We start from the raw sequence: 27008 nt of genomic DNA, 5'->3' as shown, positions 1-27008 counted from the left end.
TACGAGGAGTCAGGTGGTGTTGATATAGCTGAAAAGTCCTTTTCATGTTTGATTTCAAGTTCTTTGATACAAACTTGTGTTGGGGGCTCTTTGAAAAAGCGACTGGGGGATATGCAATATGGGGTGCAGGACAGGGAAGAGACAGCACGTATAGGAGAGAAGATAAAGCACAGAGAAAGAGAATTTAGCAGCACCAGGGAATAAGAACCAGAGGTTTCAAGGATAAATGCAAGCAGTCCTCCCCTACTCTTGGATTCTTAGAAAACTGGAGAGGGTGATGGTGGCAATTCTGGTTGCTCGCTATAGGTGGGATAGCATGGGGCTAAATGTAATTAAATCTGAAGGGACAGGAGGACCCAATTGGACTAGAGGTCTTCGAAGACATTCATCCTACTGGAACGTGGGTTATGTCTGCTCTGTGGAGTTTACTTTAAGCTACGGGACTTGCAGCTAGACTCATCAGCTTCCTCCCGAGACCCTAGGTATTGTCCTCTTCTTAGATCTGTCCCAGGGCCTCTAGACTCTAAATATCAGAGAAAATATAAATGCCAACATGAGAAGGGTATTTGAGTCAAATGAATGAATGAGGGCAGTTAGTACATAAATCCTGGCTGCAACAATCTAATTCAGTGCCATGCATTTTCTACTTAAAAGGTCTGCTTTGTGCCAGACAGTGTCCTAAGCAACGTAGGAGTGACCAAGAGGAGTCCTTGAATCCAAGAAGTCAACTATTTAGGAAGAATCGCATAAGCTTACAAACATGATAGAAGTTCAAAGAAGTCCCATGTGAAAACGATCTAAAGGTGAGAGGGTTTTTTTTTTTTTTAAGATTTTATTTATTTATTTAAGACAGAATGAGAGGGAGCACGAGGAGGGGGTGGGAGGAGGGGCAGAAGGAGAAGCAGACTTCCCGCTGAGCAGGGGCTCGACCCAGGGTCCTAGGATCATGACCTGAGCTGAAGGCAGACGCTTAACCACTTAACCGACTGAGCCACCCAAGTGCCCCGAGAGGGTTCTTTTCTAGTTAGGGAGTAATCAAATATACATTCATGGAAAATTATTTGATACAGATCTTAAAGGATGGATAAAGTTTTTACAAGCATTGATGAGGACGGGAAGTGACATAAAATTTAAAAGATGAAAACCAAACTTTCAAACAACTACCCACTCAAACCCACAAAGATCAAAATAGATCCCAGAAGAATAAGTCGTCTGGTATTGTCTGAGGGGAAGGCATTTTTCTAGTAACCACACGTACAGCTTAACTGCTTGGAAGAAGAGTACATCTAATACTTACCACTGATAGCAATGATAATCATGATAATAATTATGGTTATTGAAAAAATGTCTTTAGGTATCAGATACTTTAAAAACATTATTTCATCTATATATAAAAAAATTCAAGGGAAATATTATAATTTCATTATAAAGAAAATTAAGAATCAGAAATTATTTGCCTAATGTTATATGACTAATAATTGGCACAGCTGAGATTAGAATCTGTCTGATACCAACATCCAGTTTACCATGCTATGTTGCTTTGGAGCATTTTCATAGATTTATGAAAAAGTAAACAGAATCAGCAATGGAAAAGCGTTTGACCTGAACTGTGTACTCAGGGCTACACTTTGAGCAATGACACATATAGATCAAGGGTTGTTTGCAGTTAGTAGGCAAACTGTGGTTCAAAGCTCTTCTTTTTCGTTGTCTCTTAAAAGAGAGGGTACCTCTCTTCACGATGATCTCTTTTTCTCTTCCAATCACATGCCTACAAAGACCCTCTATAAGTTGATGATTCCTGAATCTCCATCTCCAGCCTTGATCTTGTCCCAAAGGACAAGGAACACTATTCAACTGCCCATCAACTTCTCCACCTGGAGGTCTTAAAGATACCTCCACATGCAAAACCAAGGTGTTCGGCTTAATAATTACACTAAGTCAATAGGCTAAAACCCTGACTTTTTGAGTAAACTGGCCACTCTCTCTTAAGCTCAGTAAGCTCATCCCAAACTGAATGTGTGTTCAGTAAGTCCCTGCGGTTTTGTCTCACTCATATCACTTGACTCTACCAACAACTGACATTTTCCATTAGTACTACTCTCATCCAGGCTGCTTCCTGGACCACTTTATTGCAAAAACTTCCTAAGTGGTCTCCTTCATAGTCTTGTTCCCTTTTATAACAAGAGAGATGGTTTCAAAACACAAATGTGATTTTTATCAGTTCCCTCTTTAGTCTGCCATTCTCTTAGGATGAGGTGTAAACTTGATATAAAAGGTCTTTGAGATGGGACCCTGCAAACCGTGCCAGAAATTCCCTTTGCAGAGTAAATTTCGCCATCTTTAAACCTTTGTGTTTCATTGGAATTGCATTTTGGGACGTCTGGGTGGCTCAGTCGGTTAAACGTCTGCCTTTGGCTCAGGTCATGATCCCAGAGTCCTGGGATCGAGTCCCACATCAGGCTCCCTGCTCAGTGGGGAGCCTGCTTCTCCCTCTGCCTGCGGCTCCCCCTGCTTGTGCTCTCTCTCTCTCTGACAAATAAATAAATAAAATATTAAAAAAAAAGAAATTGCATTTCTTCCAGTTCCTTAAATACGCCATGCTCCTACCTCTGGGCCTTTGCATTGCTCTCTACATTTGTCCAGGACATTCTTCACTCTCTTTATTTGGCCCACCTCCATTTCTTCCTCCTGGTCTCCACTGAGAGGTTACTTATTCTTTGAAGCCTTCCCTAAGCCCCCTGAAAAATATCAGGTGTTCCTCTTTTCACTCCTCTTCTCACTGTATCCATCATCATGTTGTGATTGCCGACATAACTGTCTGTCTCTCCTATTAGGTGTAGTTCAGTGAGAGCGGTGATGGCACCTGTTACTTGTCAAGTAAACTTCCCATTCATTTGATGGTTTCCGTTCATTTTCTGTTCCCCATGGCCACCCTAGGTTTCATCTCCTAAGGAACAGGCTAACAGAAACAGTCCTTGCTCTTTACTCCCCACTGAGAGGTTTTGCTGATTATTCCCATCAAAGAACAGTGTCTAGTATGCAGACTTCAACTTTTGAATGAATACATAAAACTTCCATTTATTAAGTGCTACTCGGGGCAAGACGCTATTCTGAGTCATTTACATTCATTATTTAATCATTCAGTCACGAAGGAGGCATTATCACTACCTTCATTTTATGGATGATGAAAATAAAACTCAGAAGGATTAAATAACTCACTCGAAGTCATGCTGGGCTAAGGGGTAGGGCAAAAATTCAAACCGGGTGCCTGAGCTCGCTTGTCTAACAGTGACGCTGTACTGCCTTTCTGATCACAGGGCAGGGAAGAGCAAAGACCTGCTCCGCAAGAGAGAACGTGGAAGGAGATCAAAGGACGGCACCAAACCAGCTCATTATCACAAGAAAGATTCAAATAGGACCTGGACTGATGGTGAGTTGTTAGTCCTGGTTTAGTCTTGTCAGTCCTGATGAGTCAGTGGCTGACAGAATATGCCTCAGCTTGATGTGCACCTATTATTTGTAGCTATGTGTCTATTTATTATATTGAAATAACCACGTTTAGTAAATGCCTACTACTTGCCAGGCATTTTGCATATGACCCTCTAATCTCTTGATGAAAGGATGGGATTAGATTGTCCAGCCTTGCAGATTTTATATATATATAATATATAATATCAGATAATAATATAATAATAATCAGATTATATATATAATATATATATACACATTAGCATAAAACTTGAAATATGGTTTGTCAAGTCACAAAGATATCAGAGCTTATAGAATCTGAGATTTGCCAGATGCACTCTCATCCTCTACCTTCAATTCCTGTCTTTGAACAAATACATTCAGCATTCATTCAGTAAATGTTATTAAGGGTGAATTATGGACCAGGCACTGTGAAAGGCTTTGGGATATTTTGCCCCTGCCTAGCAACACTGTTTACAGTTTGTTCCATAAAATGCGTTCAGTTCTTCATAATCAATGCTGTTTCTTTCATATATTTGAGTAAAGAGCCCTCTTCAGGATAGTAGGAGAGTGGTGACCCACTCATACTCAAATGGGCAGACAAGGTCAGCCATGCCTCTCACTACGGAGGAAGGAACAAGGTTTGTGCCCGTCAGCGTGTTCCTTAGGAGACAAAACCTAGGGGGGGCCACATGTAGCAGAAAATAAACAAAAATTATCAAACAAATGGGACTTTTACTTGACCAGCAATGAAGAACTTATCTTGCTATGCTAAATCTTTGTATCTCCTGCCTCCCACCCACCTCCCCTATGGTGACCATCAGTTTGCTCTCTAGAGTTAAGAGTCAGTTTTTTGGTTTGCCTCTCTCTCTCCTTTTCCCTTTGCTTTTTGTTTTGTTTCTTAAATTCCATGTATGAGAGAAATCATATGGTATTCATCTTTCTCTGACTTATGCAATATAACTTATTTTTTTTAAATACATTCAATTTTTTAAACTTTATTTTTAAATTATATAATCAACCTTTCATTGAACAAGTTTTGAAAGAGAAAAAGAGTGAGGAAGAGAAATTCACTTGTAATTCTACCATTTAGAGAAACCCAGTGTTAAAACTTTGTGATCTTCTACACTGTTGTTTTTTTTTTTTGGAGCAGGGGGAAAGACAGGAGAATTACAAAAAATGGGATTATTTGATATCTTTTTCCCTGTTTCTTACTTAGTGACATACTATGAGCCTATTTCCATATCATTAAATATTCTTCCACAAAATTATTTTGATGGCTGTGTATTACTGTACTCAATGAAGCCACCATATTATTTATTTTTACCTGTAGTTCATTATTTTTTTAATCTTAACTTTGGAAGAGTGAATAATCTGTGAAGTTTTAGAAAATACTGACGTGTAGGTCTCACCTCCAAAGGTTCTGATTTAATTGGTGTGGGGTGCAGTCTAGGCAATGGGGATTTTAAAAGTTCCTCTAGTGATTTAAATGTGCAGCTAAGATAGAGAGCCCCTGACAGACAGGGCAGATAGGAGCGGAACCGCTCCTGGAGTGAGGCAGGCGTTCGTAAGTTCTTCTTAGTATTAACATAATCATTTGAGTTGCTGAATGAACAGTGCAACTGATCCACTTCAGTTTGAATATACATGCAAAATTATTTTGTAACAAATAAAATTATTATAGGGCTTCGTTCACCAGAGTGTGTGCTCAAAGTTTTCTGTTAAGCCATACACAGTATAGATTACTTAAAAATGGACCTTATTGACATAAAATCAGGTGAAAAGGATTTTTGAGCTAAACAATGTAATAATCAAGCAATGTATTCTTCAATGAAATCTGAGTTGGTCAAATATGGTGTCCAGTGCCTGGCATATGATAGGCATTCAATTAATATTTTTAAAATGAATGATTGCATTTAGTTGAATTTCATAAGAAGCCTGGGGATTTTATCTTTATGGCTCCATTAACTTTTTAATTTGAAAGGAATTAATTATTGTGCAATTTAGGAAAAAAAGATTTCTTTAAACATGCTGTAGATTGAGAAGAGTATTTGTTATATTTGCAAAATGGGATGAACTTGCAAGTTTTTTCCCCTTTTTTTTCCCCTCCCAAAAGAAGTCTGTGTCCTTGAACATAAAATGCAAATAATCCCTGTGCTGTTAATTATCGACAAGTTGTCCCATTTGCAACCTAAGGAAATAAAGTAACAGATATCCCCATACACTAACAAAAGATTACTAATTAACAGGCATTGCTTGAGAAAGGTATAAAAGAATTACAGCATGATTTTCAATATTCTCCCCCCCACCATTGCCAACAACAAAATAGCAACCATGAAGTGGGTGGTATCAATTTCTTTAATTTTCCTACTAAATTTTTCTGAATCCAGAACAATGCATAGAAATGCATATGGAATAGGTAAGATATTTTGTGTTTTCTTCTTTGTCTTTTCTCTATATCAAAGTTCTTAAATTTGCATTTATTCATTTGTCCTGATTTATTTATATTTTCTGTTGCACACCGACGAAAAATATTTAATGGTGAATATCTTTAAATGAATGATAAACTTGTGACTTTACAAGAGGTTTACAAAATCATGGGGTGCTTAACATTATCTATGAATGGCTTATATAGTTAACATTGAATTAATGTTTTGTATATTATTTATTTAATTAGTATACATATTAACTTTGAAATATGTGTATCTATATTATATCTCTATCTAGCTCTATATATGTGTCTATAATCCTGGTTCCTTTACCTACAAAACCCCCTCAGACTGGTAAAATAAGTAACATCTTTGTTCTTTACTTCCGAAAAATGGACCATTATTTGACTAAAGAAGAAACTGTGTGACTGGGATATAAATAGGCAAGCGAACTGTGGTGTAATCATGTTCAAAAGGAGGACTGAAATGTATTTTTGTTTTAAAGATTTTATTTATTTGACAGAGAGAGACACAGTGAGAGAGGGAACACAAGCAGGGCAAGAGGGAGAGGGAGAAGCAGACTTTCCGCTGAGCAGGGAGCCCGATGTGGGACTCGATCCCAGGACCCTGGGATCATGACCTGAGCCGAAGGCAGACGCTTAACGACTGAGCCACCCAGGCGCCCCTGAAATGTATTTTTAATCCTCTGATTTCCAAGCTAATTAGAACGTCGCAGTACAGGGGGAAACCAAACAATTGGATTTTAGTGCTAGCTCTACCATAAATTATTCTTGTTAACTTAGCTATTCCTTAGTCTCCTAGTTTTCTCAAATACAAAATTAAGGTATTTGGATAGATGCTCCTTAATGTCTTCTCAGTTGTATGGTTCCAAAATTGTATAGTTCTAACTTAAACACAAACATTTCTGTGTAACAATGTTCATTTTCCTGGTGCAGTTGCCATTTCTCATGGAGTTTATTTTGCTTTTCAGCTTCCATTTTGGATTCTTCCCAATGTCCTACAGAGATGAATTTAGTTGACCTGTAAGTTTTGCTCATATAAATGCACTTCAAATATGAAGCAATGATAATTTTAGTGGGGTAATTAAATGAAGTTGGATAGCCCTATGAGTTCTGGAAAGTACAAAAGTGAATTGAAGACCTTTCTTATATTGGATATCAAATTGATATTGAAGAGGTTGAGCTGTTGGCCCATGCCTTAGATATTAACCTCTAGATTCCTTGAAACTCCATGGGAAAAACCAAATCAGATTTTAGAAACTCAAAATTAGTATCAAATCAGTGGTGACCACCATCTATAAAGGTAGGAATTTCCCACATCAATACTGATAGATTGATATTACAATATGCTCTATTCTGAATACTATGTAAATCCTAGTAGCAGATAATAGAAGTAAAACATTCTACTTTCTGTTACTTGTAGAGAGTGTTTTCCTTTTGAGTGCTGTCCATTCCACACTCCTGAAGTTTTTAATAAGGAATTTAAAGTAGTATGTTACTGCTACTACTTGCACCCAGAAACCTGTTAAAACAATTCTTTGGGTCAATCCATGAGCACTGTCTTGGATCAGATCTTGATCACGCTGGGAGTCAATACAGATAGAGGTTTAATGACCAATTCTTTGCTTAAATTTAAAAGGAACTATAGAATATAGACACCCTCAGTTATAGCTACACTGCAGTGGGCAGGTGACCACAAAAGCAGGAACCACTCTTATGGGAAATCCACTTTGATTTTTTAATAGATATATGTATATTTTAGGGGGAGGGGCAAAAAGACTGACATTTCTTTCTGGATGACTAGAACCTAATTTCACATACATTTTTAGCAAAAGTCACCCCTTAAACAGGTCACGTAACAGAAAACCAAAACAAACAAAAACTACTCTTTTTTTTTTTTTTTTTAAAGATTTTATTTATTTATTTGAGACAGAGAGAATGAGAGAGAGCATGAGAGGGAGGAGGGTCAGAGGGAGAAGCAGACTCCCTGCCGAGCAGGGAGCCCGATGCGGGACTCGATCCCGGGACTCCAGGATCATGACCTGAGCTGAAGGCAGTCGCTCAACCAACTGAGCCACCCAGGCGCCCCACAAAAACTACTCTTGAGCAAAAGCAGTTTGACATGTCTGTTCCTTAAGCATTCATATGTATTTTTGTTTCAGAGCTACCATATTTTTTGCTCAGTTTGTTCAAGAAGCCACTTACAAAGAAGTAAGCAAAATGGTGAAAGATACACTGACTGTAATTGAAAAATCCACTGGCAGTGTGCATCCTGTAGAGTGTTTAGAAAACCAGGTGAGTGAATGATGATAATAACAATAATAATAATAATAATAATAATAATAATAATAATATCCCACTGTGATATTTGACCAAAGTTTAGCAGGCAGAAGAGCAGACACAGGGAAGGCATGAGAAATACATTTAAATATTTGAAGAGCTGTTGCATGAAAGAGGAACTGGGTTAACTCTGAATTGCTGAGGAGGGCGGAAAAGAGTGGGTGCCTGTTGTAAAGAGACAATATAAGCATGGTGACTAAGAGCTAAGGTTCTGAAATTCGAGTATCTGGGTGACCATGAACGTGTTACTTAACTTCTCTGAGATTTAGTTGCCTTATCTATAAAATAAGGAATAATAATAGCTTCCATTTCAGGGTTGTCATTAAGATAGATATAATAATAGTAATAGAAGGTACTTTTTATTAATCACACAATGTGACAGGCATTATTCTAGAGAGTGTTACATACCCATTGATAATAAAAATATTTTATGACCTAGAGCTTAGCACTGATGAATCAGGTGGATGTCCAGTGAACCAGGAGACCCTTGCTGGGCTCACTGGTAGAATATCCGCTTTGCCTACAAATACAAATTTATTAAATATTTACAATAATCCTAGCAGATAAATGCTATTCTTCCAGTTGAGGAAGCTGAGGCACAGAGAGGTAACTTTTTTAAGGGAGCCCAGAATCAGGATTTAAACTAGGCCATCAGGCTCCAAAAGTACCACCTTAAGCGGCTTTGCTACACTCTACACGATAGTGAATGTGAGGAACACAGCACGTACTGAGGTTTGCCAGGATTAGCAAACAAGCCATAACCAACTATGAAACTCACTTAAATTTGAATTTCAGTTAAACAATGAATAGTTTTTTTAGTATGTCTTAATGTAGAAGGTCAAGAAATCATTTATTGTTTATTTTATCTCAATGGAGAAAACTAGGAACTTTATAATGATTAGAGTGACCCAGTTATGGAATGAAAGGCCCAAAGAATCGTCTGTCATGGTGGAATTGATGAATGGCCAAAAGTCATTATATCTGGAATATTGTAGAGGAGATGCCCTTTTAAAGATATAAAATATTTTCCAACTCTGAAATTGATGATTTAATTAAACTCCCTGTTTGGCATCTTTATTTTTGGCTTGTCTTGCTAATCTAAAAGCATGTATAAAAGAAGCAAAATACATTCTGTATTGCAATTTTATGTTCAATGCGAGGTTCATGATAATGTTATAGGTTGATGATTTATCACTGTAAACTTAAAGACATGATTTTTATGTGGATTGGGATTTGAAAGTCTTACTTAAAATTTCTAGGGTTTCCTAAATTTTAGCAGTTATACAAGCTAAATAAAACTTTCCTGAGAAAAATGAAGCCTGTATTTCTCAGAGGCATTCTTTAGGCTACTGGTGTAATCATCTGATTTTGGTAAAATTAAGGCAACAAAAAAAGTGGTTTATGTATTTTTTAAATAGCTTCTAGACATCATGGAGCCAAACTGCTGATAATATAAAAGGGAAAAATAAAATATTTCAAATATTTTTGGGGGGAAATAAAATATTGCATGGCCTTTTTCTTTTTAAGATAAAGTAATTTTGTCTAACAGTCACGTGTATTTCTCAAGGTTGGAAACCAAAATTCCATTTCCAAAAAGGCATGAAAGAAAGCTCTCATAGGCTGAAATTAAATATATTGGGATTTGTATAGGGAATTGTTTTTTAATCTGTAGTTCTGATTTTGGATATTAGAAAACTTCTCATGTGTTTTACAGAATTTCAAAGTAAACTTAGTTGTCTTTCATTAAAAGCAAATCTTTCTTGGGGCGCCTGGGTGGCTCAGTGGGTTAAGCGTCTGCCTTCAGCTCAGGTCATGATCCCAGGGTCCTTTGATGGAGCCTGCTTGGGCTCCCTGCTCAGTGGGGAACCTGCTTCTCCCTCTCCCTAGGCTCCTCCCCCAAGTCACGCTCTCTCTCTCTCACTCGCCCACTCTCTCCCAAATGAATACATTTAAAAAACATACAAACAAACAATCAAAAAATCCAAATCTTTCTTATAGCTATCTATCTTTCTGGAAGAAATTTGCCATGAGAAGGAAATTTCTGAAAAGTACGGACTTTCAGATTGCTGCAGCCAAAGCGAAGAGGAAAGACATAACTGTTTACTAGCACACAAAAAGGCTGCTCCAGCATCGATCCCACCCTTCCAAGTTCCAGAACCTGTCACCAGTTGTAAAGCATATGAAGAAAACAGGGATATGTTCATGAACAGGTAAAGATCCAATTTAAAGGTAAATTAAAACTCCCGTAGGAGAGCAGTATCAAGCAGAATCTAGTATTACTGCAATTTAGGGATATACTCTAAAATATGGAGAAGTGGCAATAATGTTGCACCTGCTGAGGTCCTGCCCTGGGAAATTAGGTGAGCCATTTTGAGTGCAACTTTGTTTCCACAGCATGAGTGGTAGATGTGGTACAGACCACACACCAGACCCACCAGTTTTTCCCTTAGTCTCCTGAGAGGTACATTTCCCTCCCCTTTTAATCTTTCCATTTTAGCTTGCCTAAGAATATTTTAGTACCACACAAAGTGATTCCTTCTGGAGTCAAATATTTGATGTTTCATGTTCACCAAAATGCCTGGAAATAAAAAAATTTTAGAGCTCCAGGAAGGTTTAAGGCTAGCAATTACCAAGCACTTAGGATGTTGTAGGACCATGTGTTCTTGCACGTCTGCTTGGGTTAATGCTCATGACCTGCCTTTGAAGTCTATTGTCCTTTTTCCTGTCATTCTTCCTCCCATTTTGCAGATGTCCTCATCTGAGGTTTAGAAGGTTAAGATAATTCACACTGCGGACTGAGGGCACAGCGCTAGTACATTCCCAAGCAGGGACTTGAACTCAGGTTCTCCGTTGGGGAATCCTATATCTGACTCTCCATCACGTCTGTCTTGCACACTGCTCTCTTGCACGCCTGAGCCAGAGAAATAGAGAGCCTGCCCTTAGACCATCTCTGCTATGGAGGCTGTCAAGGAGGATGATTCCATTCTGTACTGATGAAGAAAAAAAAAAAAACAACTCCACCTTCCTGTCTTACTTAGTGGAGGTCTGGATTTACTGACCCCCCAAGCATGTCTGAATGTGCTTATTGAAAAGGACACCTTGATAAGAATCATATTCAGCATTTCTGCCTATTTGGTTCTCATAATAAAATATGGTATTGGTTGTCAGATTGTCTCTCCCCCTGGGGATCTCTAGTAAGCAAAATTTTTCTCGGCATGTGGAAAAAAAATGTGGCTGTTTTCTGACTCTTTAAGCAAATTCCAGAGTCCAGTTCTAGTAGTAGTCCTATTTTTATATGTTTGCAAATCTTACAGCTCCTTTTCATTTCATAGGTACATCTATGAGATAGCAAGAAGGCACCCTTTTCTGTATGCACCCACGATTCTTTCTTTGGCTGCCCACTATAGCAAAATAATTCCACATTGCTGCAAAGCTGAAAATGCAGTTGAATGCTTCCAAACAAAGGTATTCTATTTGTATAGATATCTGAACTAATACTTTAATCTAGCTATGACTCATTAAAATCAAACAAAGTTAAAAATGGAAATATGCTTTGCATGCAGAATACCACGTTCAGAATTGAGCATATTTCAGCAGTCTGATATTCTTTGGGCTAAAACAGCCAGACTTGCTGCTTTGTATTCATTCCTTTGGTCAATAATTATTATAAGACTAAGGACGGGAGATTGGGGGGGGGAGATGAAAGAAGACAGGGTATGGGTGATAACATAAGCGTAAGAGAGGGGACTAAGAGGTGAAAGAAGATGGGGTAGAAGGAGCAGGAGGAGAAAAGGAGGTACATAAGGAGAGAGAGGAGAAAAAGAAAACAAACACTTTAAGCTCATTATTTCTTTTGGTCTTTAGAACAAATTTGAGGTGTAAACATCATCATCTAACAAAAGGAAACTTCGGTTTAGAGAAGTGAGTAGCTTTCTTAGGTTTGGAGAGCTAGAATAACATCCACAAGTAGTCACTTGCCACCAGAAGTCCTACAAGAAAAACTTCCTAAGAACTGTGACTATTCCCAGAATGTCAGGCTGTGACATTCTTTTTTTTGCGATAAAGCAAACGTTTAAGAAATTATCAGGTTTCAATTTGTTTAAAAGTACAGTTGTTTACTCATTATCCCAAGTAAGAAAGTTATAACGTTCTTGTTTTGAGGTATTTTAAATAAATCTGTCTGGCTTCGATGTATATAAACTAATCTAAAAGAAAGAAAGAATGGATAAAGTTCTGTACAAATGTATCACATCTATAATTTTAGTAACATTTTTTATGGTTTGATGTTTTACCTGTATTGATTGTTTTTCTAAATATTAGCGCCTGTAAAGGAAAATACATCCTTTCCTGACAACTTGTTTCTTCTGTATCTAGACAGCATTGATTATAAAAGAATTAAGAGACAGCAGTTTGTTAAATCAACATATATGTGCAGTAATGAAAAATTTTGGACCCCGAACCTTCCGAGCCATGTAAGTTTAAGCTGTATCTAGGGAAGAAGGTGAGATCTGCAAAACTACCATTTTGCCGTTTGAGCTCATTTTTCTCATTGTCACTGTTGTAGAGAATGAAGGTTCCTTTGATGAGAGCTAATGCGATTAGGATCATGAAATCCCAGGATTGGAAGGAAGCTAACTGATAGTCTGCTGCTTAACACTTTTTAAAGCCTACTTAATTTACCTCCGTCTCACATTCTATCTTTGTTGTTAGGATAAAGAGGAATACAAAAAACCCCCAGACAGTTAATCATCTAGCTCAACCTCTTCATTTTTACATGTGAATAAACTGAGACCCAGAGAGATGAAAGCCATTTATGCAGGACCACACTGCGCGTCAGCAGAGCCCAGTTTTCTAGGTCCTGATCAGGATTTATTTTCCTTACTGTCTGCTAGGTCAGTGATCTTGAATTGTCTGTCTCCTGACAGCTGAGACTTGGACATGAGATGTAAAAATCAGACTTACCAGTGGTTGAAGGCTGCGCTACACGGCATGGCTGCCGCTAGCCCCGTGCAGCTCCTGAGCGTTTGAAATCTGCCTGATGTGAATGAGGAACCGTGCTCCAGATGGAAAAGACATACCAGATTTTACAGACTTAGTATGAAAAAAGAGAACGTGTAATATCTTCTTAATAGGTTTTTATGTTAATTGCATATTGAAATAACTTTTTTAAAGAATTTTTTAATTCGCCTATAGTTGACACACAAAGTTACCCTAGTGTCAGGTGCACAACGTAGTGATTCAACTTCTCTCTATCTTACGCTATGCTCACCACAAATGTAGCTACCATCTGTCACCACACAACACTATTACACTATCGTTGACTATACTCCCTATACTGTGCCTTTTATTCCCATGACTTATTCATTCCCTAAGTGGAAGCCTGTATCTCCCACTCCCCTTCCCCTATGCTGCTCAGGTTCATGCTCATACCCCTTTTCTCTGGCAACCATCAGTTTGTTCTCTGTGTTTATAGGTCTGATTCTGTTTTCTGTTGGGCTACTCATTTGTTTTATTTTTTAGCTTCCACAGAAGAAGGAAATCATAGTTGAAATGGTATTATTTTTGATATATTGGGATCAACAAATATTATTAAGATGGATTTAACTGTTTCTTTTTTACCTTTTGATGTGGCTACTAGAAAATTTGAAACTACATCACTGGTTTGAAGTGCTCTTCAACTTTTATGATGAGATGTTTCTAGTCGAGGAAAGTATCTGAGATGCTAATGGAAGACTATTAAGTCCATGCATTCACAGTTTATTTATTTGTTTGCTTGGTAAATTACACATTTAAACATACTATACCCAGTGGAGATCTAGGATAAGGTTTGTAGTTATGGAGTTAGTTCCAAGACTGCCTGAAATTTTTTTCTTGGAATAGGTCAGATGTTGCTTTAACTACCTTCCAACTCTACTGGAAACGTAGATGGACTCATGAATTACTAACAAAATATGAATTAAAATATTATTATAATGACTGTATTTATCATTTACTATCCATAAGTGATTACACTTAAATGTTATACATTCATAAAGAAAATCTACCCTTATCAGAAGCAGCAACACCACCAGTTGCTCTAGGGAGTAGAGCCTTCATCTAGACATCTCTTAAAATTTAAGGAAATATGTAGAAGTCACACGACTTTTTCCTTCTTACTTCCCTTTTGGGCCACACACTATGTGACTTGGCGTGCTGACACGTCTGGATGTTTAGTCTGCTCTACTCTCTTGTCTCACTTCATTGATTCGCACAGACACCCCTTCCTGTAGTCCCACAAGTGTTTTTTTTCTCCCAAGTAAAAAATGATTGTTATTCTCATGGAATTTTCTCTTTCTTAATTGTGTGTCCTTTTAATTTTTTCCTGTCCACTCACTAAGGTGATTCCAAACACCCAGCATCATAGATGAGCAGTGAAAAGACAGATTTCATCCCAATTCACAGGAAAGCTGTTAAAGACAAATAAATCATGTCCAAACTACTTGTGGGGACAGGTCAATTTAGAAAGCCACTGCGTTGAAAGATTGGGCTGGAACATACTGGACTTAGAATGCTTTTCCTTTTCTTTTGGGACAGCAGGAACACTTCATTCAGTTCTTTCTCTTTGGAGCAGCAACTACACTAATACTCTAAGTATTATTTAATGTGGGTAGATAACCAGGATTGACTTCTATTTCTTTCCCTCCTTTAGAACGGTTACAAAACTGAGTCAGAAGTTTTCCAAAGCTAATTTTACTGAAATTCAGAAACTGGTCCTGGATGTGGCCCACATACATGAGGAATGTTGTAGAGGAAATGTGCTGGAATGTCTGCAGGATGGGGTAAAGAGTCTTGCCTCCTGACATAATTCCACTAACTTCTCTTTCTTTTGCTCTCATTCTAAACGGGAGAAGGCTGTTTGAGTTGGTCACAGGGTAGGGTAACTAGCTGGCTGAGGAAAGTCACAGACTTCTTGATAGTGAAACTGAAACCATCTTCTGTTGATCCTGCCTTTCACTTAAGAGATGTTCTCCTCTCATGAGACTAGTGCCCCGTTCATTCATTCTTTCTTTTGAAGGAGATTGTAAATTCCACATAGGATCTTGGTGGGGGAGGGACAGACTGTTTTAACAAATTTGTTTTTCCATCCATTTATTTTTCTTTTCTTTTTTTTTTTAAAGATTTTATTTATTTGACAGAGAGAGATACAGCGAGAGAGGGGACACAAGCAGCGGGAGTGGGAGAGGGAGAAGCAGGCTTCCCGCGGAGCAGGGAGCCCGATGCGGGGCTCGATCCCTGAACCCTGGGATCATGACCCGAGCCGAAGGCAGACGCTTAACGACTGAGCCACCCAGGCGCCCCTCCATTTATTTTTCATTTGACAAATATATATTGAATACTTTCTGTGTGCTAGACACTGTGAAGGACACTTGTTATGAAGGCACAAGCTAAGCTCAGGGAATTTATAGTCTGATAGAGATGAGACGCTTGGGGACTGTCTTCTGTTTACTGTTAATCTCCAAAGGCTGACAGCAGGATGCCTGGCACACAGAAGGGGCTCTATTATATCTATCATATAGAGATATCTATTATATGAATACAGCAAAATAGCACAAGAGACAACAAAAATAACACAAGAAACTGTTCTACAAGGTACAAAGCTAACCGCGCCAAAGAGAGGTATGGATATTGGGCTCTAGGAGAATTAAAAACCAAAACCCCCAAACCCCCAACACAGAATCCTCGAGCATGCCATAGTTGGTCACCATTTAAGCAGCGTGGCATTGGTCTCTTTTGGGCCAACCTTAGGCTTCTTTGATACTGTACCAGAGGCCCGTCTATCCCCAAATTACTCCCTCTCCAGTCCCTGATGAGACACCTTCTTCTCCAAGAAGGTTTAAAATTATTGCTCTTAGATATTCAAATGGCTCGAAAATCTGGGCTTGAACATGGTTTCCAAAAGATCGAACATGAGGATAAAATGCTTATTTCAGCAGGTCCCTCCGCAGTTTGGCTGAAAGAGTCCTGGAAGGCAGCCGGAAGCTGAGGCTGGAAGAGGCCTGAGCGGCAGGGTCTCTGAGCACCGGCAGAGATCCTGGTGCGAGGAGCCTGGGAAGATTCCCAAAGACAGATTTCCGATTTCATCTATTTTTCCTTTTAAAAGTTTTTACCTGCATAGTAGGCACCATAATAAGAACTATTTTTTTTTTGAAGTTAGTTTTCTTGGTTTTAATTGACAATTTTACTAATTTCTATAGGCACTTAAAAATTATTTTTCCATTTTTGGAGCTCATAACCACCCTTTTCCTTTAAAATGGCAAAATTAATTTCAGTATGGTATGTAAATTGATTTTAATGGCTGAATAATGCTTTCTAATTGCCCCTATTGAGAATGCATAGAATTTTTGGTCCCGTGACAGTGATATGTAAGCTTGGCTTCATTCTGGCCACTTAGATGAGCTGCCATTTCATTATCTATAGCCTGCCCTCTGGAGGTCACAGTGGGTCACTGCAGATTGTTCTGTTAACAATGGAGCAGAAAGTTTGCTCTCCGTATTAGGACGTCAACAGCAAACGTCCAGCAGCAAATTTCAGTAGTAATAGAAAGATATATACCAATGTGCATGTCATTTGGTTTGGAGCGTATATTTCTCTCTTGTTTTAAAAATCTTCCCAATACAATAAAATAGGTTTTAGTTGACAGCTATGAAAGGAAGAATTGAACAAACAGGGGTCGGTGAAAAGGAGTGAGGAAAGGCAGACTAGGGAGAAAGCACTAAAATGGGAGACAAAGTAAAATGCCTTCTTTCTATTCCTTCCTTAGTTCTTTGCTCCCCCCCCCTTCTACCCTTCCTCCCACCCTTCAATCCTCCCTCCCTCCCTCCCTTCCTTCCTAGAATTGGCCCTGAGGTCCCGCGTTAAAGAATAAACCTTTAAAACTTATACTTCATTTTTCCTATTACAGGAAAAAATTATGTCTTACATATGTTCTCAACAAGATATTCTGTCAAGCAAAATAGCAGAATGCTGCAAATTGCCCATACTTGAACTGGGTCAATGCATAATTCATGCAGAAAATGATGACAAACCTGAAGGCTTATCTCCAAATCTAAATAGGTTTTTAGGAGAAAGAGATTTCAACCAATTTTCTTCAAGGGAAAAAGATCTTTTCATGGCAAGGTAACACACTCGGTAAATGTATGTTCACATAAGTAAAGATTAGGATGTAGCTGACAGCTTTGTGTGGCTGACATGGGGAATGATAGCTATGGTTTTTGAGCTCAGCATGTGAGGGTGATACTAGAATGTAGAGTCAAAATATATTAAGCAGGTGAGTAGGGAATAAGGAAATGGGATCTATCTTACACTGAGGGGACTTCCACTATATTAACTGAGGTTATATTTTATTTTGTGTCAATTTCTCTGGGATCAGAAGCATTGTCATCTTTGCATGGATTACTCATATAAAGACCACCACTGAGCTTCCAAATAAGATCCGAGTATTTTGTGATAAGAAGGGCTCATGGTTAAGAACGTGCTTTTTCATTGTGCATGTTTTAAGAACTTTCTCCCAAGTATAACTCAATAGATAATGGTAGATAGAAGAGCTTTTATTAGAACAGTTTATTTGCTATTTATTTAATATATGTTTTATTTTTGTAAGAAAATCAAAACATATGTTGAGACACTTGCAGTATAGTAGTTAATTGTATCGATATAATTGATAGCACATGTTCTCATTCTATTTGCCTTTAAGGGAAGCAAGCAGTCAAGTTAATACATTGCCCTTTATTGTACAGTGTTCTATGGACACCATCAGAGGAGAGATTTTTGCAACTCTTAGGATATTATGCCTAATGATCTCCAAGAGTCTTTATAAATTTAAGAGTCTGGTTCTAATGTAAGAATGAAAATAATGGCCCGGTTTTCTTTTTAATATTCCCTAAGGATATCACTTTATCATTGCTTTCAGATTGGACATTCACACATCATTTGCTAAATAAAATTACGCACACAAGAACAAAGTCCAGATTGAAAAAACCTGCATTGACAATTTATTGGTGGCAGAACTAAATATGACTTACTTCTATAACTTGGAAATACAATTAGTAAATCCAAGAATTATCTTTAAATTCACCCACCCACACATCCAACGCTAATTGCTTAACAGTAACAGTTCTTCACTTAGAAAGGTTCTTGGCAGTAGAAATTTTCTCAGCTGAGAATGGTCTTCCCCCAGATCTTTATGTAGCTTCCTTCACCCAGGTTCTGTTCCAAAAGAGCAGTCCAAAGAGACATTTCTTAACCAATGCTGTCAATCAGGAGTCACTTTTCCCCTTCTGTTGTATCTTCTCTTCATTGATTTATCACCACCTGAATTTGATGACCTATTTCTCGCTTATTCAATTCTGTATGCTTTATTTATTCAATAATGTATGCTTTTGAGAGGTCAGGCATTTTATCTTATACATTATTGAATCCTTACTGCTTAGAGAAATGCTTGCATAGAGTCGGCACTGGAAAAACATTTGTTGAATGAATGACTGTGAAGCTCATAATTGAAAAACCCAGGTGAAGAGTGCAGAAGAAAACAAAATACCATTTAAAACAGTTGGAGGGATTGTTATTTGTATTAGTTTTACCATGCATATAGTTCAAGTCGTAATTTGATTTCCAGGTTTATGTATTTGAATTTTAACTTTTTCATGCCATATAACCCAGGAATAAATTGTGTCTTAATTCCAATAACATGATATTTTTTCACACATATTCCAGATTTACTTATGAATATTCGAGAAGACATACGAAACTTGCTGTCCCAGTTGTTCTAAGAGTCTCTAAAGGATACCAGGAGTTATTGGAGAAGTGCTCCCAGTCTGAAAACCGTCTTGAATGCCAGGATAAAGGGGTAATTTGCTCTAGCTTTAGGGAGAGTCTGAAAACCTGCATGGATATCACCCATTAAAAATACTGTGTTTTTTTTTGAGAGCATCTAGTTATTAACCAGTAGCTAATGAGTTATATCTATTGAGTAGTCATCTAGATATTAAGTAGTTATTAACTAGTAGTCAACAACTAGTGGTCTACTTTAGAAGTAAAAATGTTAACCAAAAGTTCCTTGACACACAGAATAAAAATAATATTCATTGTTGAACAGTTCCAGAAAAGCAGGAATTTATACAGAAAGAACTGTAGTCCTTTATCCAAAGATTGAATTCTGTGTGATTCACAAAATTTTAATCTCCTCAAAGTCCATTTGTTTTAATTCTCACAATTCACACCTTATTATCCTTAGTATTAAAAAACCTCTAAAATTGTTTTTTCTAAGATTGGTGTCATAATAGAATAACATATTATTGATCAATTTTTACAAAGTTTTGTGTTCAGGAAGAGAAAAAAGTATGTAATAATACTTGTATTTTCAGGAAGAGGAATTAGAGAAATACATCCAAGAAAGCCAAGCATTGGCAAAACGAAGCTGTGGCCTCTTCCAGAAGCTAGGAGAATATTACTTACAAAATGCGTATGTTTTTTGTTTTTTGCGTATGTTTTTTTGAACAGTATTTTTAGTGATTTAAAATGATGAAATGGTGAGGGGAAATAGCAACCTAAATTAGTCACCCAACACTACTCTAATTTCAGCCCCTATTTCAGATTGGAAATCAGTGTAATCTGATCACCCAGTTTCCCTTGGGAGAAGGTGGGGATCCCCATTTCCCTCTTTTAGGGAGGAGGAAGAATGATTTGTGAAGGTCTGATCTTTGGCACTGGCTTTGGCTTCCCCAAATTGTGCAGATTTTTGCAGAAAAGCTATTTATTCTGTTGCAGTCTGTCATCGTCAAAACATGAAATAGATCAAAATTACAATCAGTGAAGCTTTGAGGTTGGGAATAGAAGTCAGCCTATCATCCAGCGTTTGTTTTCCCATTGTGATATGTTGATAGAATAGAAGTACAGGGGGTGGTTGTTAGAGTAAATGCATCTCGAAAGGTGGTCCCAGTGCCATGTGGATAAAGCAAATGAGCTGACTTCATGGCTTCTGATACCAAAAGAGGGTCTTTGAGGAGTGAGGAGTCCCAAAACTCACAAATAACTCAGGATTTGGTGAAAAATGCTTCTTCCAGGTTTCTTGTTGCATACACAAAGAAGGCCCCTCAGCTGACCCCACCTGAGCTGATGGCCTTCACCAGGAAAATGGCAACCGCAGCAGCTACTTGTTGCCAACTCAGTGAGGACAAACAGTTGGCCTGTGGCGAGGGAGCGGTGAGTGTTTTGTTTAGTCCCATTGTTTCTGCCCCATGTGGCTTGAAATAGTCTCATGATTCCCACCAAGGGCAAATGGTAAAAACCACTGTGGAGATGGCTTTACCAGGCTTGTTCAACTCGTTACAGTTGGAGAGGGCATGAACTCAGCTCTGAACAGTTGGCATGTGGCTAGGCCGCCTGTCCTTCTAGAATGGCTGGTGGGAGTGCGGCCGGTGTATCCAGCACTGTCTGAGCAAGGTTTATGGACGGGAAAGATATAACAACCAACAAGTCGTTCAATTCAAGATTTCTTCTTTTTGTTCACTATATACTTTATTGTTAAAAAGAAGAAGAAAAAGAAAACCAAGGAGTGAGCCTACTGGACTTCAAACTCCCCTACACCTTGAGGCCCTGCTTCTCACCAGCCACCTTTCCTAAACCAACATGGAGACCATCACTTCACCCTAATAACAACATAGCAATTCTTCAGGATTATTCTAAAGACCCACACTGCACTTCTTTTAACAGATGTATTCTCTCATTTAACGATTATACTACTCCCTTTTGAAATGCCCCATTATCATCTTCATTTTATAGATAGAGAAAATGAAGCTCAAAGAAGTTATGTTAGGACCAATGTCTCCCAGGTAGGAAATGGTGGGGCTGATATTTGAATGCATATGCACCTCTTCCTGGAGCCCAAACTCCAGCACTCAAGGCCATACCTTTTTCAGAATTTCCTTGCTTGTCTCACACACCTCCACGCTGCTATTATCCCCCTGCATCTAGTTCACCCATGTATCTGAGTTACACCATTGTGCACCCATGAGCACTGGCTTTGGTCTAATGGATGCAGTGAAAAAAATGTGAATTGAGTTAATAAAATAGAAAGCTTCACTTCTGAGAGATGAAAATTAGTCATTTTATTTTCAGCCATACTTACATATTTGCCTTTTGTAGTATAGTCTTATTATATTAGGGACATTTTCCCCCTTTAACAAGGTAAAGAGTATAGAGCAGGCTAAGTCCTTCTGAATAATAACATGACTTTCTAGTTAGCAATGCCAGTCATCTTTATTTTCTAATGTCACTAGCATCACACGTAAGATTACAGTCTGAATTTTCGTTCATTATTTTTCCCCTTAAAATCACAATTGTGAACAAAGTTGTACATTTATTGTTGCCCTTATCCTCTTTTTCCTTTTTCTGATGCTGAGGACTTACTTGCTAGCTAGTCATCGTGTCTTGGAATTTTCCACCAAAAGTTAGGAGTGAAAGGATTCCTGTGATTCAGAATCGTCTTCATCATTTATTGAATTCCACACATTGAGAGGCTGCAGGGACACAGGACTTCGTAACAGATCAGAAGTGTATGTTCTGGAAGCCTCCTGCCCACATCCTCATCCCACTTTCACCACTTGTTAGTAGCGTCACTCTGGAAAGCGAGTTATTTCTCTAGGCTTCAGCTTTTTCATCTGACATTTGGGAATAAGAATTGTTACCACCCACACTGTCTTAAATGAGGTAATCCTTGTAACTCATTCAGCACTGGCCTGATACACAATATACACACAAAACATGTTGACCCTTATTACAAGTTATTGCTAGGTGTTTAAGAAATATCTCTGACATGTGGAAGGTAGGAGGATTCTACATTAGGAAAGCCTTAAAAGACACCCCCCCACACACACACATTTTGGCCTTCTTTCTTTTCTTTTTTATTTTTAAGGTTTATTTATTTATTTTAGGGGGTGGGGAGGCACAGAGGGAGAGAAAATCTCCAGCAGACTCTGAGCTGAGCACAGAGCCGCAGATGGGCTGATCCCAGACTCTAAGGTCATAACCTGAGCCGAAATCAAGAGTCAGACACTTAACCGACTGAACCACCCAGTGCCCCAGCCTTATTTCTTTTCAATTAGGATTATATATTAGCTGTATGCATGCATGTGTGCATGTATGTATGTATATGAATGGGTTAGGCTTGTGCTATTCTTACCTTCAGAAAGCGATTCTCTGGATCTGCAAAATAAAATAGAAAGCTCAGCTAGGTATACGTAAGAAATTTAAGCCATGTATTGATTTCCTAGGTCAGGGCAGATAATTTTTTCCCCTTTGGAAGTAGGTGTGTAAGTGGAAGTGTATTTCAAATAGCTGACAGAACTAGCTGAAAGGACTATCTTCAACATTACCTATGGAAAATCTGCCACTAAATGGTGAGGTTTATCCCAAACAAATGGGTAAAAAAGAATCTGCAATGTGGCAACACATGACCCTACACAGGTAGCAAATTTTTCTGTAATATTTATAAATTACTGGGCATTAAAAATCGCAACGATTCTCTGGAAACCTGAATCAACTTAGTGGCTAATGCTGAGTTGCTTTGCTGTCTTCTTTCTCATTTTCTTAACCAGGCTGACCTTATTATTGGACAATTATGCATCAGGCACGAGGAGACTCCTGTAAACCCTGGTGTTGGTCAGTGCTGCACTTCTTCATACGCCAACAGGAGGCCGTGTTTCAGCAGCTTAGTGGTGGATGAAACATACACCCCTTCACCCTTCTCTTCTGACAAGTTCATCTTCCATAAGGATCTGTGCCAAGCTCAGGGTGTAGCACTGCAAAGAATGAAGCAACAGTAAGAAATTGTTATTTGCTAGCATGGAGAAGACCAACAACAATAAATAGTAGTTGAGATTTCTGCCTTACACACCCAACAATCTTGGGCTCATTAGGAGAAATTATTGCCCCAAAGCACTGAAAGTGGCTTTTAAAATAGTTTTGTCTCAGTGTCTTCACAGCCTCCTTGGAACATAGGTCTGGAAAAATTCACAAGGGCAGACGATTTTTTGTTTGTAAAAATAGTCTCCATTGTAACTATTGTTGTGATATGTGTTGGGACTGAGGGAAAGTGGGCAATCTATTTTGGAGAATTGGGATATGTCTTGGCAGTAAGTTTGGGTATTTCCATTCCAAAACACTGGAAAAACACCATTGAACCTTTTTTCACACTGTTTACTTTTTGAAGAGAATAACCATAATATTTGATTCAACGATGAAGTATGGGTGTTATGAGATAGAATGCACATTTCATTTCATTGTATGAGGCATCCTGTAATGGGGTGATGGTAATCCAAGTCAATGGAACTTATGTTCTCCAAATTCCCATGCATTTTAATACCCACTTGCTTTGGAAATGGTCTTCCTTCATTTCGGACAACCTGTTCTTCCCTTTTCCATTGTCACAATCTGTGTCATGTCCTGAGGTACAGTAAGAATGCTGCCTCCTCTGCCAAGTCTTCTTCCCTATTCCCCGGTCAACATCAATTCCCATATGAAAGTGTTGCTAACTGAGTAGCACAGATGATTGGTGGAGCCAGTGCTCAGGTAAGGGTGTGATAATTATGGACGGCAGGAGTTTGGAAATCTGGGCCTTTGAGTATGGATAGGATGTACTCTAGAGTGGAGAACTGGAAAGGATATTCCAGGTAAGTAAGAAAAAGACCGTGTCTTACTACATGTAAGCACGGTGGAACTATAAAATCATGTTTCAGCTATAATCTGCACAAATCCAGACCAGTAGAACACCTGTCTATTTCTAGCCTCAGTCTTTCTGATGAAGGCATTGGACAGAGTAGGGGTTGTAAGTCTGGTGATGGGTTGATGGAGTAAGGTTTGGGGGCAGAGGGTTGAGAGGGCCCTAAAAATTCTCCACTAGGAAGGCTTTAGAAAAATACCTTTGCATAACAGATTTCTCTTTTATTTTGTTTAAATTATAGGTTTCTCATTAACCTTGTGAAGCAAAAGCCACAAATAACAGAAGAACAACTTGAGGCTGTCATTGCAGATTTCTCTGGTCTACTGGAAAAGTGCTGCCAAGGCCAACAGCAGGAAGCCTGCTTTGAGGAAGAGGTACGTGCAGCTCATTTTCACATTCGAAATCCTTGGGAGGGCATTTTCTGTAATGCATAATGAAAAGAATATTCCACTAATCTATAACTTGAAAATAATGCCAGAGAGATTTAAATTTATTTAGAAATAGATTAAGGGATTTTATGATATTTAAGAAATAATCCCAATTTTCTCACTAAATATTAGGAAGAAGCATAATTTTCAAATATGTTAAGAGAATTAGTAAGTTTGATTTATTTCCTGGTAGAGTAAACTATAAAGTGAATATGTAATTAATTGAAGATAATTTAGACAGTTTCTGGCCTAAAAACTGATCAATTCAGCTAACTAGATTAAGAGGATTTAATAGCAAATTAATTGTGCAAACAAGATATTGGGGGAATATTTATAAAAAATATTTTTAAACTCATTTAGGAGCATACCTTGGTATTCCAACAGACTAGTAATTAGGAATTATCTTAATCTTATTATTTAGCAATTTTAACTGGATTTATAATTGGCTACATTTAGTAAGCCTTTAGTCTATGTTACTAGATATATTTGAATATAGCATCATTATAATTTTGTTTATTTTTAAAAATATTTTATTTATTTATTTGAGAGAGAGAGAGAGCACAAGCAAAGGGAGTGGCAGAGGGAGAAGCAGGCTCCCCACGAGCAGGGAGCCCGATGTGGGGCTCGATCCCAGGACCCTGAGATCATGACCCGAACCGAAGGCAGACGCTTAACTGACTGAGCCACCCAGGCGCCACGCATCATTATAATTTTAAAAGATATCCTGTAATTCTGCCTTTTTGTCAAGTGTACACTTACCAGTATATGTCTGTGTTTTTAGTAGAAGAGGGTGGGACACCAATAACCAAATCAGATAAAACAAAACTGATAACATAGGTTTGATGCAAACCATTTCTGATATATAAGCTACAAAAAGAAAAATGTCCCTTGATGAGAGAAGACATTCATTTAGATATAGAGACCATTAGCACACAGTGGTTATACTTTCTCTGCAAACCTTCCAGTTGCTATGACTGACATGTGGAGGAAGGTGAGGGGTGTGGTGACGATTGGTCACAACCTGGAAATTGGCATAGGAAGAACACACTATCTATACTGTAGGGGTGAGTGGATTTTTTTTTTCTCTGACTTCCATTGTCCCAGCTTGTTGGCATCAGAGATGTACTTGAATTCACCCCTAGATAGTGGAGAGTTCACTGTGTAACTGACACAGTCATCCATGTCTTCGTCGGCTGATTCTTATTTGTTTATATTTTTCAGGGTCCAAAACTGATTGCAAAGACTCGTGCTGCTTTGGGAGTTTAAATTACTTCAGGTAACAAAAAATTCAGACAAGGATAAATATAATGATCATTCTCCCAAAGTACTGATCCATAGTGAAATATGTCCTGAGACCTACCATTAAATTCTTTCTTTTCTTAAGATTTTATTTTTATTTAGTTGACATAGAGAGAGGGAACACAAGCAGGGGGAGTGGGAGAGGTAGAAGCAGGCTCCCCGCAGAGCAGGGAGCCCGATGCGGGGCTCAATCCCAGGACACTGGGATCATGACCTGAGCTGAAGGCAGACACTTAACCAACTGAGCCACCCAGGTGCCCCCATTAAATTCTTTTCTTAAAAAATAAATGCAATGCAGCAGAAAGTTTATTTTAAAAACACTGGAACAAAGTTGTGTCCACCATGGTAAATCAGTGACTCAACAACCTCAAAATTCTCTTAGGTTATTTCTTTTTAGGTTATTTCTAAGGTTTCAGCAAATGCCATCAGAAGACCTTCCCTTCTACTTAGTATTTCCCTGATGTAAAATAATAGAACCAGTTACCTTCTGCACCCATTCATTGAATCGGTACTTAGTATATTTTTGTTCTTATTACAGGGGGAAGAAAAGAAGACAAAATAAGTCTTTATGGTTTGGTGTGAATCTTTTCCTTTAATTGTAACCGAGATAGTGCTTTTTGTGAATTAATGAAATGATGAAGACTTTAATGTGAGATTTCTCTATCATATAAATAAAGTATCTCCAATTTTTTCCTTTTTACCTAGCCTGCTTATTTATGAAAGTTTATAGATGACCTTTAAAAATAGTTATGTATACCATTGTCTGAAGCAGATTCTGATAAAAAAAACATTGGGTCTTGGTTGTTATAGGAGATTAAAGCCACTCAAGGATGGATTTACAACCCTAAAGGCTAGATGCCTTGGTGCACTAAAAAGATGTTCAAGTTAAGCACTGTGATGCCAGGGCACTTTGCTCATTAAATGACCACTTATGTATTCGAACAGATACACTGGAGATGAAAAAAGAAATTATTATGCTTTTATGGGATCCATCAAGAATGATACTACTCAAAATATAACATCTTTTTTTTCTCCATCTTGTTCAGTTCTTTATTCACAGACATTTTAAAATATAAGTAAGGGTTTATTGTAGTTGTTTTGATTAAATATTAATATATTTAGCCATTGATTTTTCTTAGTTCACAAGTGTTTATTGAGCACTCACTGGGTACAAGTTCCCATTCTGGGTGTGGTCACTGTCCTCCCGGTGCTCCAGTAGAGAAGAAAGCAACTAATAGCAATGCAACGAGATTATGGTCACCATAGA

General features: G+C 38.1%; 1 protein-coding gene across 1 annotated transcript; it reads left to right on the top strand.

Moving 5' to 3' along the window:
• The first annotated feature begins 5704 nt into the window (after window positions 1–5704).
• LOC110591488 (alpha-fetoprotein) lies at window positions 5705–26432 on the top strand. Its single transcript, XM_021702411.1, has 15 exons — window positions 5705–5887; window positions 6889–6940; window positions 8080–8212; window positions 10256–10467; window positions 11590–11722; window positions 12632–12729; window positions 14946–15075; window positions 17199–17413; window positions 19010–19142; window positions 19660–19757; window positions 20359–20497; window positions 22891–23114; window positions 24256–24388; window positions 25664–25718; window positions 26280–26432. Exons 1-14 carry the CDS (start codon window positions 5752–5754, stop codon window positions 25706–25708), a joined length of 1881 nt encoding a protein of 626 aa, XP_021558086.1. The 5' UTR covers window positions 5705–5751; the 3' UTR covers window positions 25709–25718; window positions 26280–26432.
• The last annotated feature ends 576 nt before the right edge of the window (window positions 26433–27008 follow it).

This window comes from Neomonachus schauinslandi, chromosome 2 (assembly GCF_002201575.2).
Source record: "Neomonachus schauinslandi chromosome 2, ASM220157v2, whole genome shotgun sequence".
Classification (NCBI taxonomy): Eukaryota; Metazoa; Chordata; class Mammalia; order Carnivora; family Phocidae; genus Neomonachus; species Neomonachus schauinslandi.
This window is presented reverse-complemented; position numbering and strand designations above follow the sequence as displayed.